The 18,600-nt window shown below is 37.3% G+C and overlaps 1 protein-coding gene across 1 annotated transcript in view; it reads left to right on the forward strand.

The window, feature by feature from the left end:
- Window positions 1–18,600, forward strand: part of LRRK2 (leucine rich repeat kinase 2) — a 145,668-nt gene that overhangs the window by 29,005 nt on the left and 98,063 nt on the right. Inside the window, 6 exon segments of the mRNA NM_001113437.3 lie at window positions 685–809; window positions 5,608–5,720; window positions 15,211–15,355; window positions 15,491–15,630; window positions 17,568–17,693; window positions 17,770–17,940. Of these exon segments, the coding sequence (NP_001106908.2) occupies window positions 685–809; window positions 5,608–5,720; window positions 15,211–15,355; window positions 15,491–15,630; window positions 17,568–17,693; window positions 17,770–17,940 (820 nt within the window).

The following is an 18,600-nucleotide window of genomic DNA, read 5'->3' on the forward strand; positions in this document are numbered from 1 at the left end:
AATGGTGCTGGACTCGGAGGTCAGAGTTTGCATCCCATCCCTGGCTCTGTTATGTTCTAGTGACAGGACCTTGACATTTAACTTCTGTCAGCCTAAATTCTTTATCTAGAAAATACAAATAATGACCCCTACTTTCTAGGATTGTTGCCAGTGACCGATATATAGATCAGAAGGAAGTTGTTAGTTCTGGGAAACTTTATATTTATTTATTTATTTATTTATTTTTGTTCTTTTCTAGGGCTGCTCCCGCAGCATATGGAGGTTCCCAGGCTGGGAGTGTAACCGGAGCTGTAGCCACCAGCTTACACCACAGCCACAGCACCATAGGATATGAGCTGCGTCTGCAACCTACATCACAGCTCACAACAATGCCGGATCCTGAACCCACTGAGCTTGGCCAGGGATCAAACCCGCAACCTGATGGTTCCTAGTCAGACTCGTTAACCACTGAGCCACAACGGGAACTCTAGTTCTGGGAAACTTTAAAAAAGAGAATTCTCAGTTTACTGTGAATATAACTTCTTAAAATCAAAGTTTACTTAATAATTTACATTATGTATGCTCATATTACTGAATTCATATGGCCTTTTCTGATAAAATAGAATAGTTCTATTTTCTTGTACATGGTGTTTGTGTTGGAATGAGGTTGTACTTTTAATAAGCATTTCCATACTCTATCTCCAGTAACACTTCCCTGGATACAATGGCAGCAGTGGCCCCCAAAATAATAACAGTTATGAAGAGTCATGAGACATCATTATCAGTGCAGCTGGAGGCACTTCGAGCTATTTTACATTTTATAGTTCCAGGTAAGTTACATAATTGATGGTAGGAAGAAATGTCATTTTAAATGGATTTTTTTGACTTTCCTTGAAATATCAACTTTCTGGGTAAAAAACTAAAGGTCTGATTTCTGTCAACCAAATGCAAATCTTTCCACTAACCCAAAAATAAAAATGGGAAAATAATACGGATGAGTCAGATAAAGTCACATTAAAATTTAATTGAAAAAAATCAATTCATTTACAAAAGAAATAACTGCTGCATAGTTTGGAGCTTTACCTCCAAGAACAGTGTCATTTCTGTTAATTCTTTTCTGTTTCTGTTGCCTTTACCGAGTCTAACTTTTTTTAATTTGTTTTTTTCTTTCCTGTCTGAACTGTAGCTAACTAATTTTCGGACTTCCTCTCTTTCCTCTTTCTGATCCTTTTTTTGCTCTGCGGTTGAATGAATCTTTCTCAAATATAACCATGTGGCTTTTAATTTTTAACCTCAGTAACATCTCCCTCCCCGCTTACTTCCAGCTTACATTCGTTCTGTCCTTACCTGTCCTCCAAAGCCCTTTTAAAACACCTGCTCTTTCATTCATTCAGCATATATTTATTAAGTGCCCCTTATGTTCCAAACATTGAACAAAGGTATGAAAGATAAATGAAAAAAAGACATGACTGTACTATTTATAGGAGCTGAGAGGTAGACAGATAGATAAATAATTAATTACCAGACAATTGAGAGGCGCTATTGCAGATACAGGTATAAAAGGCCATGGGAATATTAATGGATACACAAGTAATTTATTCAAAGGTCAGTGATTGCGATACTTGAAGTTGAAGGGCAAGTAAAGCTGACCTGGTAAAAAGGCCAGGAAGGACATTTTGAGCGGAAAGAGGAAGGGCGCCTGGTCTGGGGTGAGTGGAGCATGGCTCCGGAGGAGAGCAATGCCTGGGGGTGAATGTGGAAGGACAGGCAGAGGCCTGGGAGGGAAGGGCCTTGAACACAAAGCTGAGCAATTTGTGCTTTTTTAAATAGAAGTCAATTCAGAGTTATTAAAGGTATTTAAAAATTGTAGTCTACCTGTCGTATAGCACTGGGAACTATATCTAGTCACTTGTGATGGAGCCTGATGGAGGATAATGTGAGAAAAAGAATGTATATATATTGGTATGACTGGGTCACTTTCCTGTACAGTAGAAAATTGATAAAACACTGTAAACCACCGATAATGGAAAAAAAAATCATTATAAAAAATTGTAGCATCATAACTTAATTTGCAACTAATAGCAATAGCACCATAGTGTGGAGGATTGGCGGTGGCGGGGGGAGGGGGGAGAGCCTCCTGCGGGGAGATTAGGCTGGTGGCCACCATAGGCAGGTAAGACATGGTGGGGGCCCAGCAAAGGAGACAAAAGAGAGGATGGATGTGGGAGATGGTGAGGGGGTGCATTTGACATGACTTTCTGACTGCGGAATGTGAGGGACTTACTATTTTTTTGCTCTGTAAAATTGGCAATTTTTTTTAAAAACCCATTTTTTGGTCCTTTAAAATGAAATCTCTTTGAATTTACCATTATCTGTGGTCTTATTGGTACTTTATGTTTCTGAGTATAGGAGTATACTCTGTATAAGAGTATACATTTTTTCAAGGAGAGGGCTTTCTTTGGTCATCTCTCTCTCTTTTTTTTAATCCCCTAATAAGTTGGACAAAAATAGCTTCAATACATATATTTTAAATTGAATCATGACATCTTGTTCATAGTTGTCATGCAGTGTTTGAGATATAATTTAATAGATACTTTTGCTTGAAAATATTACAAGCTTTTTGAACTTTGTAGATTGTAAAAAACATAATAAAACAAAACCCTTTTGATTATCCTTAAGGTGTCAACCTTATTCTTTTGAGGGTGGGATTTGAGATTTTTTTTAAATTAAAGTGTAGTTGATTTACAATGTTCTGCCAGTTTCTGCTGTACAGCAAAATGGCTTAGTTACACACACACACACACACACACACACACACACACACACACACATTCTTTTTTAATATTATTTTCCATAATGGTCTATTCCACAAGATTGGATATGGTTCCCTTTGTTACACAGTAGGACCTAGTTTTTTTTTATTCATTATAAATGTAATAGTTTGCATCTGCTAACCCCAGACTCCTTTTCCCCTACCCCTCTGGCAACCACAAGCCTGTTCTCAGTCTGTGAGTTTGTTTCTGTTGGCTAGATAGATTCATTTGTGCCATATTTTAGATTCCACATATGAGTGATATCATATGATATTTGTCTTTCTCTTTCTGGCTTACTTCACTTAGCAAGGATAGTCTCTGGTTGTATCCATGTTGCTGCAAATGGCATTATTTCATACTTTTTCATGGCTGAGTAGTATTCCATTGTATGTAAGTACCACATCTTCTGTATCCATTCATCTGTTGATGGACATTTGTTTCCATGTCTTGGCTATTATGAAAAGTGCTGCTTTAACATAGTGGTGCATGTATCTTTTTTTTTTTTTTTGGCCACTCCTACAGCATGTGGACATTCCCAGGCCAGGTTTTGAACCCGCATCGCAGAAGTGACCAGAACAACTGCAGTGGCAATTCTGGATCCTTAACCTGCTGCACCAGAGGAGAACTCCTTCATGTTTCTTTTTGAATTATAGTTTTCTCCAGATATGTGCCCAGAAATGGGATTGCTGGATCATATGGTAGTTCTATATTTAGTTTTCTGAGGAACCTCCATACTGTTTTCCATGGTGGTTGTACCAAATTACATTCTCACCAGCAGTGTAGGAGGATTCTCTTTTCTCCACACCTTCTCCAGCATTGGTTGTTTGTAGACTTATTAATGATGGGCATTCTGACCAGTATCAGTTGTTACCTCATTGTAATTTTGATTTGCATTTCTCTAATATAATAGTGTTGAGAATCCTTTCATGTGCCTCCTGGCCACCTGTGTATCTTCTTTGGAGAAATGTCTATTTAGGTCTTCTGCGCATTTTTCAGATGGGTTGTTTGGATTTTTTTGTCATTGAGTTGTATGAGTTGTTTGTGTATTTTAGAGATTAAGCCCTTGTCAGTTGCATCATTTGCAACTTTGTTACTTTCCTTCCCTGTATTTTGTGATTTTGATGTCCTTTTTTATATCTTGATATTTATCCTTTTGCTGTTCCTTGTGTTCGTCATTGCTTTCACAAATAGGTTTTTTTTTTTCTTTTTCCCATTTTGATCTGTATTCTGGCTTATGTAGTGATTTACTGCCCAATTGTGATTTCCTCCATCTTATATCTTCTTACTTCTTTTCTTTTTAGAGGAGACCTTTCAATATTTCTTTTAGGATAGGTTTAGTATTGCTGTTTTCTTTTAGTTTTTGCTTGTCTGAAAAATTCTTTACTTCTCCTTCTCTTTTAACTTACAGTCTTGGTGGGTAGAGTATTTTAAGTTCCAATTTTTTTTCCTTTTAGAACTTTTAGTATATCTTACCACTCCCTTCTGGTCTGTAGCCTTTCTGTGGAGAAATCGGGGGTTAACCTTATGGGGGTTCCCTTATAATTAGCTTTTTTCTTTTCTCTTGCTGCCTTTAGAATCCTTTCCTTATCTTTGACTGTTGCCATTTTTATTATAACATGTCTTGGTGTGGGCCTGTTTGGGTTCAACATGTTTGGGGCCTTCTGTGCTTCCTGTATCTTGATATCTGTTTCGTTTAGATTTGGAAAGTTTTCAGCCATAATTTCTTCAAATATATTTTCAATATTTTATTTTTCTTCTCCTTCAGAAATCCCTATTATGCTTGTGATATAATGGGCAGCTTTAGAAGTTAATGTGATCTTGGTCACTGCAAATGAGACACTGAGAGTTTGAATGACTTGTCCAAGGTCATAGTTATAGTAAATGTCAGGACCTGTTTGAATAAATTTTAAAATGAGTCCTGAAAGTTCCAGGAAGGTGAAAATCATGCCTATTTTATTCATAGTGAAATTCTTAGCATATGTCATGATCCTTTGCCTATAATTAGAATTCAGATTTTTGTCATGTAAATGAAAAGTTATATGCAGCCAATTTATAGTTTGTGTAAATAATTATTTCTATAATCATAGATTTTAGAAACATTATTTGTGAAAATTTTATATGTTATATGTTCTATTATATAACCAATATTTTTTTATTTCCTGTTTTTCCAACAGTTTTGGAATAGTTCAGCTACATTGTAGCTTAATAAGGAATATGTTTTCTTTAAGTAACTTAATACTTTTATTCAGCCTTAGACTTAGAGGACTTTTAATAAAAATACATGCTCTTTACCATTACAATGATGAAACTTTTTGTTTTCACTGTTATTCCAGCTGCTCTTTTATGTCTACATTTCATATCTGACCTTTGTTTGTAGTCCAAATAATTTTGAGCTTTTCTAAGTTGTCCATTGTTGCTTGAAAATGTTCTAGCTTCTTGTATGAGTACAGCCTATTCATACAAAAAAGAGAATGTTCCAGAAAATTCCTCCACAACAGTAACTGTTGAACTATTTTTAGGATTTTTTTTGGCCATGCCCACAGCCTGAGGAAGTTTCTTGGCCAGGGATTGTACCAGAGCCATAGCAGTGGCAATGCGGGATCCTTAATCTGCTGAGCCACCAGGGAACTCCAAGTTTTTAGAAACTTCTTAAAGAAAAGAGCTATTTCTTTAATAAGGAACCATGGGTTAGAAAAAGGTGCAACATGTATATGTATTGTTGGGTTAGTTATAATCATTCCTAATAAGTGGCAGTCTATTCAGCCTAAATCTTTATGAGAAAAGCATTTATTAATTTATTTGTTTTTGCATTTAGACATCACAGAAGAATCCAGGGAAGATACTGAATATCAACATAAACTAAATATGGTGAAAAAACAGTGTTTCAGGAATGATATTCACAAATTGGTCCTGGCGGCTTTGAACAGGGTATGTGCAATAAAGGTTTTCTGCCTTTATACTGTTAATTAGAATATGAAATTTGGGGAAGTAGAGGGGCTTTTTTTAGCTTGTAGGAAGTAATATGTTTAGAGCCATAAGATGATAGTAAGAATACAGGGGGTGAGGAGATGTGCCATTCCAACTAAGAGAAGTCTGTCAGCTAGACTTTGATAGGCTTTTTTGATTGCTCGTAACACAAATCACTCAAGTCTGTCAAATCAGAAGGAGAACTCCAGATGTGCAGCTTAGCCTCACAAGCGATGTCAGGAATGAAGGCTGCTGTGTTCTCTTTCTGTCTGCCTGGCTGCTTGTCTTTCTTTTCTGGTCCCAGGCTGCAAGGTCCATGAAGACACAGGGCACAGCATTGAAGTCTTCTTAAATTTCTTGTGCTTGTTTTCATTGCACTCCTCAGAAGTAACCTCTGACATGGCTCAGTGTGCCTTGTTTCTTCCCAGTTTTAGGCAATGATGTATCTACATATGTTTGCAATAAGATATTAGAATTAAATTACTAATCATACTAAATCTGAAAAAGAGAAGAAGAGAATTATGTTTGTATTGCGCAGTGCAAAATATATTGATGGAATTAAGGTGATTTGGAAGTTTAACATAAGATGAATTGGAGTTCCTGTCGTGGCTCAGTGGTTAACGAATCTGACTAGGAACCACGAGGTTCCAGGTTCCATCCCTGGCATCGCTCAGTGGGTTAAGGATCCGGCGTTGCCATGAGCTGTGGTGTAGGTTGCAGACACAGCTCGGATTCCGAGTTGCTGTGGCTGAGGTGTAGGCTGGCAGCTACAGATCTGATCAGACCCCCAGCCTGGAAACCTCCATATGCTGTGGGTGCGGCCCTAGAAAATACAAAAAAACCAAAAAACAAAACAAAAAAGCATAAGATGAATTGGTTCTTTATAAAAGATATGAGTAGATGTAGGAGTTCCCTTGTCCAGCAGGTTAAGTATCTGGCATTGTCACTGCAGCCGCTCTTGTCACAGCTGTGGGGCAGATTCAGTCGCTCACCTGGGAACTTCCACATGCCTTGGATGTGGCAAAAAAGAAATAAGAGTAAAGATGTAAAGAATGATTCGGGTTAATGTTTTCAAGAAAGGAAGTGAGTAGTCAGAGTAATTAATGGAGAAGATTCCTTGTGGCTTAGTATACTTTGACATGAATTAATGAGAATAGCCTGCAGATAGATCTCCTTCAAAAATTCAAGTTGAGGTGAACTTTATAATGAATGTAATTGTCTATGATCTATTTAAGTCATTTGTACTCAGACCTTAATATGATTCTTAAGTATAGTAGTGGGTTGAATTTGATTCCAGAAATATTTGGTGAAAATAAGTATGTGGAAGGAGCTGTGTTAGGCACTGGGAAGACAAAAATGAATATGCTTTGTACCCTCTGTAATGGATCTCATAATCTGGCTGGGGGAAAACCAGCCATGCATAAAACATAAGCATGCACTAGGTTGTTCTGTGTTAGCACATAGGAGCTGCACTAGCTTTGTAAACAGTACTTTAGGAACTTAGAGGGGAGAGTAATTAGTTTTATTCATGGCATGTGTCGGTGAGAAGCAAAAGGTACCAGAAAAGCCCTGTAGGTAACTCTGATTCTGTTTATCCCATCGTTCCTGAAATTATTGTGTGATAGATTGAAAGTCAGGGGAGACGTGCTGTGCTTACTGCCTTAGTGCCGTGATGCCAAGAAAACCACATCCAGGTCTTACTTGCTATGACCATATAATCCCAGGAGAAGTGGTTGAGACCCTCCCTACCCTTTCCCTTTTTTTTTTCCCCTTTGTCACACCTGAGTAATGACACACCGAATCTCACTAAACAGTAACCGTCACTTGGGGGCAAGGAGGTAAGGTCATGGGGAAACAGAAGTGACACTGTGTCAATTAAAAACATCTCCCCTGTGGTAATTCCCATAACCCTTCATCATGGTTGAGAAAAAGTTGCTCTCAAAGTTGAATGTAAGTTTTTTGTTTATTTCTAAAATTCAGTAATTGCGTGTCTCACTCTAATAAACGTTACAAAGCAGCAGAGATTTTTAGGTGCAAATCCTGCTGACGCAATAAAATGAATTACCATTAAAAATAAGTCTATTCTTGGAGAGCAGACTTCCAAATAATAAGGAGGATTTGAGATTCAATTAATACTGAATTTGAGGGTCATTAATATGGCCTAACTCTAATAGATTATCAAATGTATTATAAAACTTTAGTAATCAAGATTCCATTGAGATTTACAATGCAAAGACTATGAAAAGTATTTATTATAGTGGATCAATATTTGGATACATATATATATATAAACATTCAGGCTGAAATTAAATCTGTCTGAAATATTGACATTCCATTTAATGCTTGATCCTTTTAGTTTTTACTATACATGAAAATGTTCAGTCATCTGTTCCAGAGAGACCTATTTGCCCAGACCAATTGCACTAAATAATGTATAGTGTGAAAGGGCTCATTTGCAAAAGCAGCAAAAATAACAACAACAAAATTACATAGGAGTAAATAAAAATGTGCAGAACTACCCTTAAAAAAACCCCTGTGAAATACCACTGAGAATACAAAGGAAGAGTTGAATGTAGGAAAATGTATACCCTCTGTTTTGATAAAATGACTGATTTTTAAAAAACGAAAATTGATCTGTATTTATGAACCCTTAATAAAAACAACAATATTTTTTTTTCTGGAACTGGTTAAGCTAGTATAAGATTTTAAGAAAGTTACTGAATAATTAATATACATGAGTAGCCAGGAGAATTTTGAAAAAGAGGGTCATTAATATGGCCTAACTCTAATAGATTATCAAATGTATTATAAAACTTTAGTAATCAAGATGATGTGACACCAAAAGACAAAATAAAATAAAATAAAATAATATGGTGTGACAGGACACTGGAGGAGATAGATTGATTTTACTTAGTGGTGCTTCAGGACATAGACACACACATGCAAACGTTCAGTTTGTATATGGCATTTTCTCAGCTACTTGAGGGGGGAAATCAATTGTTCAGTAACTTGTGTGGGAACCATTAGTTCTCTGGCCATTTGGAGAAAGCAAAAGAAGCTACGTATTTACTCTTTTCAAGATTTAAAGATTAAATCTCATGTGGGTGAGATGTAAAGCTCAAAATGAATTTGGCAAGTAAACGTATGAAAAGGTTCTCAAGTAGATCATTATTAAGGAAATGTAAATTAAAAAAAGAAAAACTGGAGTTCTCGTTATGGTGCAGGGAAAACGAATCCGACTAGGAACCATGCAGGTTCAATCCCTGGCCTTGCTCAGTGGGTGAAGGATCCAGCATTGCTTTGAGCTGTAGTGTAGGTTGCAGACGCGGCTTGAATCTGGTGTTGCTGTGCCTGTGGTGTAGGCCGGCAGCTGTAGCTCCAATTCAACCCCTAGCCTGGGAACTTCCTCCTGCTGCAGGTGCAGCCCTAAAAAAAGCAAAAAAAAAAAAAAAAAAAAAAAAAAAAAGAAAAAGAAGAACCTCTTTGGAAATTTAGCAATAGCTGTCTAAATTAAAATGTGTATGTTTTCTGACCAGCAGTTCCACTCTAGCAGTTTATAATATAGATATACCCGTACACATACACAAAGCTTTTTACACAGGAATGTTTATTGTGGCATTATTTGTAGTAAGAAAAACATGGCACAGAACTAAAGGCTTACATAGTAATCATTAGTGTTATTTGCCAAGTATTTTTAATCCTCTACCTTCCGGTGATTTCTGGGATAGTATTTATTGGCCCCTTCATAGTTAGATTGGATCATGTGACTGGCTTTGGCCAAGGAGTTATAAGTAGAGATTATGTTTGTCATTTCTCGACCAAACACTTAATTGCTGGTGAAGCATCTTTCACAACACTTTCAGGCACTGTGACTTGTAATGTTTGAGATGGCGGTTGTTTCATGAGCAGAGCTCCTGGAGTGACTGTGCTGAGCAGAGCTCCCCCTCCTGACCTGTAACACAGATGAAGCATGAAGGAGGGGGAGAAAGTGGGATGGACAGGGAGTTTGGAGTAGGTAGATGCAAACTATTACATTAGAATGCCTAAGCAATGAGGTCCTATTGTGTAGCACAGGGAGCCATATCCAATCTCTTGGGATAGAACATGATGGAAGATAGTATGAAAAAAGCAATGCGCGCGTGCGTGCATGCGTGTGTGTGTGTGTGTGTGTGTATGTGAATAGGTCACAGCAGAAATTGACACAACTCTGTAAATCAACTATACTTTAATAAAAATAAAATAAAATTTAAAAATAAAAACTATGACACATCAAAAAGAATTGAACCTATTCTTTTTTTAACCTGTGAAATTTTGAGGTTGTTTACTACAACTTAATTTAGTCCTGATAATAAAATAGTTATAAGTAGTTCCTAATTAAACAACTTAAAATATTTACAAGTTATGCAGTTCTATGTAGGAATGAAAAACAACATGTTAGGAATGTGTTGCCATGGAATTATCTCCAATATTTCATGGACACGAGTGTATCACACTGGTACTCATTTTTTCCCCTTCATATATGTTAGCACATTATGCACACATTTTTTTTTTTTTTTTTTTTTTTTTTTTTTTTGCTTTTTAGGGCCACACCCACAGCATATGAAGATTCCCAGGCTAGGGGTCCAGTTGGAACTACAGCTGCCAGCCTACACCACAACCACAGCAACATCAGATCCGAGCTGCATCTGTGACCTACACTACAGGTCATGGCAGTAGTGGATCCTTAACCCATTGAGCGAGGCCAGGGATCAAACCCACAACCTCATGGTTCCTAATCAGATTCGTTTCTGCTGCGCCACAACTGGAACTCCTATGCACACTTTTTGATGAAATTAGTATATTTTCACTTTTTTGTTTATCCCTCTTCTCTGTCCCTCAATTAAAGCAGATTTTACAGTATTTACTTTTATAGCTTTAACCGTACAACGTATTCTAATAAGTTTGTGAGCCCTGGAATAGGATATCTGGGTTTGAATCTGGCTTTACCACCTACAGACTAAGGTATTCTGCAAAGTTATTTAAAGTTTTGGTTTCAGAAGTTCCCTTGTGTCGCAGCGGGTTCAGGATCTGGTGTTAGCACTCCAGCTGTGGCACAGGCTGCAACTGCTGCTCGGGTTCTGTCCCCGGCTCAGCAACTTGCACGTGCTGTAGGTGTGGCTCCCGAAAGTGTTGGTCTCATTATCTATAAAATGGAGATAATAAATGGCTTTTCACTTAGGGTTATTATGAAAAATCTTATAATTCATGCCATGTACTTGGTACAATGCCTGGCACATAGTATGCAGTCAATAAATGTTAGTTAGTTTTATTACTATTAGATTTAAAGGTATCTTTGACCTCTGGCTTTAAAAGATGAGAAAAATGAGAGTATTCATACTACCTTCCACTATTTCTACCCATTTTCTCATCAAGTTTTGTTAAAATAATTCTACATTGACAGGGTTTAAAACATTGACATTCAGCTGCATAGCCATACTTAATAAGTTTGTTTTCGTCTTGTTCCTTCAGTCATGTGGATTCAGTGTTCGCTGCTAGTCCCTTTGTTGTAGTTTTTTCATGCATCTTTTAGTTACCTGTTTCTTTAAAAAAAAAAAGCTCCTTTTCTGAACATTTTGTTGTTGTTTCTATATTTAGACTCTTGAACAAACAGTTTGGTTGCAGAGTCCTGGGGTTTTATTTTCTTTCTTTGAAAACTTTGTAGGCATTTCACTGTTTTCTAGGCCTGAATGTTTTAGTGGAGAAGTTTGAGACCAACTTGATTATTTTCTCATTTTTTATATGATTTGATAATTTTTTCTGGGTGCCCAAAGGATTCTTTTTCTTGAAATCCACTTTATTAGGATATATCTCAGTGTTAGTTCTGGACTATGATGTCTTCTTCCTAGCTGTACATTTGATTTATTTTTTTCTGTAAAGTTTTTCTGAATTGCAGTTGACTTAGCTAGCAGTTAGGAAAGAGACCAGTGTGGGCATTTTCCCCTTGAGCTGGCTAGCTCACTCATTAGAGAGACCATTTTAATTATTTCTGTGTTCTTTGAAAACACGTGGAAAATTTTGGAGCATAGGTGGTAGGATGTTTCTAATTAATGTTTCCTTCCACTTGCACTTTCAAAAGTTTCATGTGGAGTTCCCATTGTGGCTCAGTGGGTTAAGACCCTCACTAGTATCCATGAGGAGGCCGTTTCAGTCCCTGGCCTCACTCAGTGGGTTCAGGATCCAGTGTTGCCGTGAGCTGTGATGTAGGTCGCATACATGGCTCTGGCTGAGGCTGGCAGCTGCAGCTCCAATTCGACCCTAACATGATAACTTCCATATACTGCAAATGCAACCCTAAAAAAAAAATGTTTATGTGGACAGCACTTGCTAGTTAATTATAATCCTCATTTCAATAGCAATTCAATAAATCACCATTTTCAAGATAGAACATTAGAAAAAGAAAGTCCATTGTAGGCTTGCAGATATACATATATAATATATGTATATGTGTATATGTGTATTTTCAAATTTATTAAACTGTCAAAAATCAAATGCCACTGTTTAAAATCACCAAACGGTTTGTTTGAACTCTGTCACATGGAGTAATGTGATATTCTGCATTTCTTTTTGCACAGACAAATCACAGATTTCCTGTTTCTAGTCACTTGTCAAATGTACTGCACCTGAAATTAAGATTAGGTGAGCTCAAGGCAGCAGAGCCAGTAGTTGAGTAGAAGCTTGTTAGAGGTGATGGTATTAAGAACAGATACTTTATGGACATCAATTTGTCTTAGTTTTTTAGCATAAAAAATTAAGCCTATGGTGCATTGAGTTGGGAACATGACTAGCTATTAACTTGTGGGGTCCAGTACAAGATGAAGATGCAGGACCCCTCATTTAAAAATCATTGAGAATTTCAGGGAAGTGGCTGCTGAGCTTTTAACCAGGTGCGGGGCCCTTCTGAGCACAGAGACTGGTGTTAGGGCACGTGTGTGCACCCCCGATGCTGCCTCTGCCTAGGAGGCAGGAATGATTGTATTAATAATCAAATAGAAAGTTCAGAATGACCGTCTGATTTTTCTCTTTTCTTTTTCTTTCTTTTTTTTTTTTTGAGAAGATGATAAACTTTTAGCTTTGAACATCTGAGTTTCAGATACTGGTGTCAAGCAAAGAGAAGCATGGACTTAGAGCTTGAGAGTTTAAGCTTGTTCTTTGACTTATTTGCTCTAAGTTTTCTGTCTTGATTTTTTTCATCAGTAGCGTAGGGATAGTAATCGTACCCTCATCACAGCATTGGTGTGAAGATTAAATGAGATGATATACGTGAAGTGCTTAAAAGAATGTCTGGCACACAGCACTTACCACTTAGATGGGCATCATCCTTGTGGCTGTTGCTATGTGACGGTTTTGAAGCCCTGTTAGTGTATGACATTCCACCCAGGAGTAGAAGAGTTTTAAAGAAAAGTTTTTTAGACTAAGCCTGCAGTTGAAAGAAGTGATTGTAAAGGAGATGGGTAAATGAATGGTTTTAAAGTTGGAGAATAATTAGGGGGATACTGTGTCATGGAAATCAAGGGAGGAAAGAGCAGCAATTCAGTTGTTAAAGGACTTTTTTTCTTTGAATGGTTTTAATTCAAAGAGGTTAGGACAGAAGTCTGATTATATGAAATTAGGAGGTGGGAAGAATGTGGAGGTGGTGGGTGTAGTCTTTTCTATGGATGAGGTTAGAAATGAAGGAAAAGTGGCATCTGGAGGGACCGGAAGAGCAATTTCGGGATAATCTCTCTCACTTAGAAGGTTTTCAGTTCTGAGGAGAGCATTCAGCCCAAGGCCTGAACTGGGTCATCGCTCAGTGTTTATTGGCGTGGATGATGAGTTATCTTGTTTTGCTCTGGTGACAACCCTATGTTATTAGGGTCATTTTAGAGGCTAAGAAGCCGAGACAGACACTGAGAGCCATCCCACCAGTTTCACTTTGCACCACTTGGCGTTTGTTTGTATTTCTGGAGTCATGCCGTCCGAGTCAATACCACTTCTCAGTGAATGTTGTTTCATTCATTTTTCGTGGCCCTCAGATTCCTGGAATTCTCTTAAGTGGTGAGACAGAATTTAAAGCCAGATGTAATTGTCTCCAAAGCTGATACACTTTTACCACCCAGGGAGTTGGTGAGATGGAAATAACGGCAGGAAAAAGTGCCACGGGAGGCAAGGATACGCGTGTCCTGTTGAAATGATAAAGGAGATGACCTTCCGGTTGAGCAGCTGGGCGTGAGGAAGAGGACACAGGATGGGAAAATGAGGCTTCTGCCCGTGGCCCGTACTGGGAAAGAAGCCGAAGAAGGACACTGGGGAGGTTTTGAGGGACTGGACTGGGAAACAAATGAGTATCTGTTCATTAACAGTGTGGAAGTGAGGACAGTGGGAGGTAGAAAGTTTTGGTTGAAGAGGCTACATCAGAACTTGAGGTCTGACTGGAAGCTATTCTATCTCTGTAGTGAATGCCTGGTGCTGTCAGTCAGAGGTTTGGATTGAAGATACTAGGAAACTCACATCTGTGAAAGCCAAAGTCCTCAGAAAGCTAGTATTGTAATTTTTGAAAGGAAAATTCTTAGGTGGGCATTCACATCATAGTTGAAGTTTGAAGAGCGTCATGGAAAAGCAGAGTGTAAGCATTTGGTATATGTGGCAGACATCAAAAAAGGGGAGTTGTGACTGTGATTGTCACATGGTTGGGAAGTGTGTTGCTGACCATTTGCTTCTCAGTCAATGAGCAGGGTGGCCTGGAAAAAGAAGTGACGTCTATTAGTATACCTGTAGATAATGTCAAGTCATCGGGAGAAATTGAGATTAAAAGGTTGGAAAATTAAGATTGATTCTAGACTTTTAAGGCAGATGCATTTATATTCAGGTTCTCGACCTGACACTTGAGTATAAATGTATCTTTAAAGCGGGGTGAACCTATTGCAAGAGGTTGTTAAGGGAGATTAAACGAGATAAGGCGTGTAAAGCACAGAGAGTCAAGAGTAAATTTCCAGTTACTGTGATGAAAGGCAGCATTGCATTTTTTTTCTGGTGAAGAATTTAGGCTGGGGGAGCAAATGTCTTTGACTTGAAGTCATCTTACCTGTTTACAATCTGTGTGACTTTAGGAATGGTTGCTCAATCGCTCTAACCCTCAGGAACCCATCTTTTAATGGGACTCCTATTAGTAAGTGTTTAATAAGAATGCCCTGAGAAGAAAATGCCTGTAAAAGGATTTAGTACAGTGCCTGCCACAGAACAGGTACTCAATGTTACCTCTTATTCTTAATTATAAACAAAGTGATGCATGGTATAAGGCAGGATCAAGGATATTAATTTCATTTAGACTACTTCATGTGTATTTTATTAGTCTATAACTGGCTTTAACTAAGGAAAGTATTAGAACTCATTTTTTTTTAACAGCAAATATTCTTAATTGTCTTTTTGACTTTAGTTCATTGGAAATCCAGGGATTCAGAAATGCGGATTAAAAGTAATTTCTTCTCTAGCATATTTTCCTGATGCGTTAGAAGTATTATCCCCGGAAGGTGCTATTGATTCTGTGCTTCACACGCTGCAGATGTATCCAGACGACCAAGGTTGGTACAGTTGAACTTGAGATTTACAACAGATTTTTTCTAGGCTTTTAGCTGTTCTTTGGACATGTTTAAATTTTTTCTTCAGTTTTGAGATTTAAAACAATGTCGTGTTTATTTTTTCTTTTATTTTTCTAGAAATTCAGTGTCTGGGTTTAAGTCTTATAGGATGCTTGGTTACAAAGAAGAACTTATGCCTAGGAACTGGGCATCTGCTGGCAAAAATTTTGATTTCCAGTTTACAGCGGTTTAAGGACATTGGTGAAGTACAGATTAAAGTATGTGCTTATCTTGAAAGGAATTTGAGATCTTGTACAAATTTCTCTTTCAGAGCAGCTGGTGTAACTCCTACTTTGCATTAAAGGGTATATTCTAGTTAATTGAAAACCATTTATCATTTTGCAGCATTTTAATTAGAGTAGATGAAGAGAAGTAGATTGAATCTCAAAAGATCCTACTAAATCTCTAAAATTAGTATGTTTATTTATCATTTATCTTTTCCTTGAAAGAGCAGAGAATGTGCTAAAGAAATTTCATCTAGCTGAGCTTTATTTGCTTAGATTTTAGATAAATAAAAGTTATGACTCTTCTGGTTTGTCATTCTTTTATTGTTAGCTAGTAAATGCCTCTGGTTGCATTTTTTTCTTGCAATAAAACAATATTTAAACATTTTCCATCAAGCAAAATTTAAAATGGGATCTATATTAACTGTCTATAAGGAGTCCGTGATATTGATTTAGGATTAGTTCAGGCAGGATTAAGAAATATATTTTTTTCAGGTTTTTTTTTTTTTTTAAGTGTTAGCAAAACAACTAGTTTCATTTTCTTTAAGAGTTTCTGCCTTGGTTGTGGTTTTTTAGTAATAGAGTTTACAACTTTCATAAATCATACTCATAAAATATTTTCATAAATGGCATCATTGACCAAGAATAATAATGTTTAGGCTCTAATCTTTGCACAGACAATATTAATAAATAAGATAATGCATGTAAAATTCTAAATTCTCAAGTGCTAAACACACAACATTCTAAGACTAGAAAATACAATATGTTTTATAAATCTGCTTTTTATAAGGTGTCTGGGGCAGAACTGATTATAAGAAATCCTAGGGGAGGGAAGTTATTTTGTGTAGGTGTGAAGCTCTCACTCAATATTAATTCATCTAGGTATACATTTTAGGATTTTTATAGTAGAGGTTATAAGTTTGGCTTGTCAGTATACTCTTTTTGGCCAGTTCAGTGTTTATAAGTTTTTTATTTTAATTATGTACCTTCTGTACATTTGCATTACCTGCTCTGCTGCTGCATTCATTTGAGTCTGCAAGGACCTGCTCTAGGGGCAGGTGGGCCAAATTCCCCTCAGACCTGCATAGATTGAGTACTTCTATCATCAGATGTAAGGAAGCATTAGTAGAAACTCAGCAGCTTAAGAGTTCACCATAATAATTTTAACATTTAGATGATTTTGTCAATATTATTATGTGGAAAGATAAACATTTTGAAAGTTAAGTTGATCTTTGGTAAGTTTACCAAAGCTAAATAATAGTCAAGTGAAAAGTTCATTCTTTCTTTAAAACATCCAATGAGTAGAGAGCAGTGGTTCTAAAAAGTATCGGTGTGGCTGATCCATTTTTTATAAATGATTTGCTACAGTGTTATTAGCCTCAGAGTGCCTTCAGGGCTTCTCTCAAACGCAGTCAACATGAATAATACCTAGGAGCTCTCATTTGTCTCCTTGGGGTTAAACTTTCAGAAGATAGCATAAAAATATTGGGGGAAGTGCTAGACTGTCTAGAGAAACTGATCTGCAATCTTGTCTAAAAAATTCATGTCACTGGCCTCTTTGGGTTTATAGAACCGTTGACTGCAGTTTTAATCCTGATTAGTGTCTAGTTTTTAACCTGCAGGTATGTCTTCAAATAGGGATTCTTAAAAGCCAAATTTTGATGGATTAGGCATTTTTCCTTCTTTGCTAGATGGTTGTTAAGTTGCATTTTATTCTCTGTGTACCTGATTCTTTCTTAGTAATGAGACAGCAAGGTGTACTGATTGGATTTGTTTTAAGGTTTATAGCTTTCAAGTACAAACTCAGTAAGTACTTCTACTTAGTGAACAACCCGGGTTTTAAGTACCATATACAATTTCTATTTATAATATTTATATTCTCCTTTGTCCATAATTGCTCATGTTATTGTTGTTTCTGGTCACATTTTCAGGGATTTCAGACAATTTTGACAATACTGGAAATGTCAGTGTCTTTTTCCAAGCTGCTGGTGAATCATTCCTTTGATTCAGTAATTTTCCATCAGATGTCCTCTGGTATGGAGCAAAAGGATCAACAGGTATAATGTTTTTCACCTGTATGCTCACTGTTCTGTATTTAGCTGACTTAGTAATCCTCACTTCTGTTCTTTTCAGTTTCTAAACCTTTGTTGTAAGTGCTTTGCAATAGTGGCTATGGACGATGAGTTGAAAAGTGTGATGCTGGAGAGAGCATGTGATCAGAATAACAGCATCATGGTCGAATGCTTGCTTTTATTGGGAGCGGATGTCAATTGTGCAAAAGAGGCAACTTCTTTAATTTATCAGGTAATTATTCAAGGACTCACTTTTGTCTTTTTTCTCTTTTGGACTCTGCCGTTGTATAGCTCTCACATCCTATTATTCTTCATTACAGAATTTACCAGTTTATTGCATAGTTGCTTGTGGTTGGTAGTAGTTTAGATTCACAGACTTCCAGAGGTAATAGGCTCCTTTAGGTATTATTGTCTAATCCTTCATTTTACTTGTTTTAGTCACCTTGTTGATAAACAGCTTTTCAGATATGTCTCCTGCTGTGCCTCTCTATGCACATTGTTCTCAAGCCACATATCATACAATATACGGTTTGCTTTTGTTTTGATCATCTTTTTTTTGGCTGTGGCCGAAGCATGTGGAAATTCCCAGGCCAGGGATCAAACCCATGCCACAGCAGTGACAACGCCAGATCCTTAACCTGCTGCCCCACCAGGGAACTCCTGCTTTGATCATCTTTCACCTGTTTTCTCTCTGTTGTCAGTTTCTCCATCTAGAAAGATCTCTCCTCGGGGTGCGGTTCACATTGAGAGCCCTGTTGAGGGCCACCCTGCAGTTGTGTGGCACTGCAGTCCTGCCTGCCTTCTCATCCTTCTCACCGCAGGCACTATGCAAAAACATCTATCTAATTCTCTACTCTGTCTTTAAAATCTAACCCATTCATTTTTCTCAATA

This window comes from Sus scrofa, chromosome 5 (genome assembly GCF_054392235.1).
Source record: "Sus scrofa isolate SSC_HxYL_T2T_F1_AM1 chromosome 5, Sscrofa_HxYL_maternal_Yorkshire_Landrace_v2.0, whole genome shotgun sequence".
NCBI lineage: Eukaryota > Metazoa > Chordata > Mammalia > Artiodactyla > Suidae > Sus > Sus scrofa.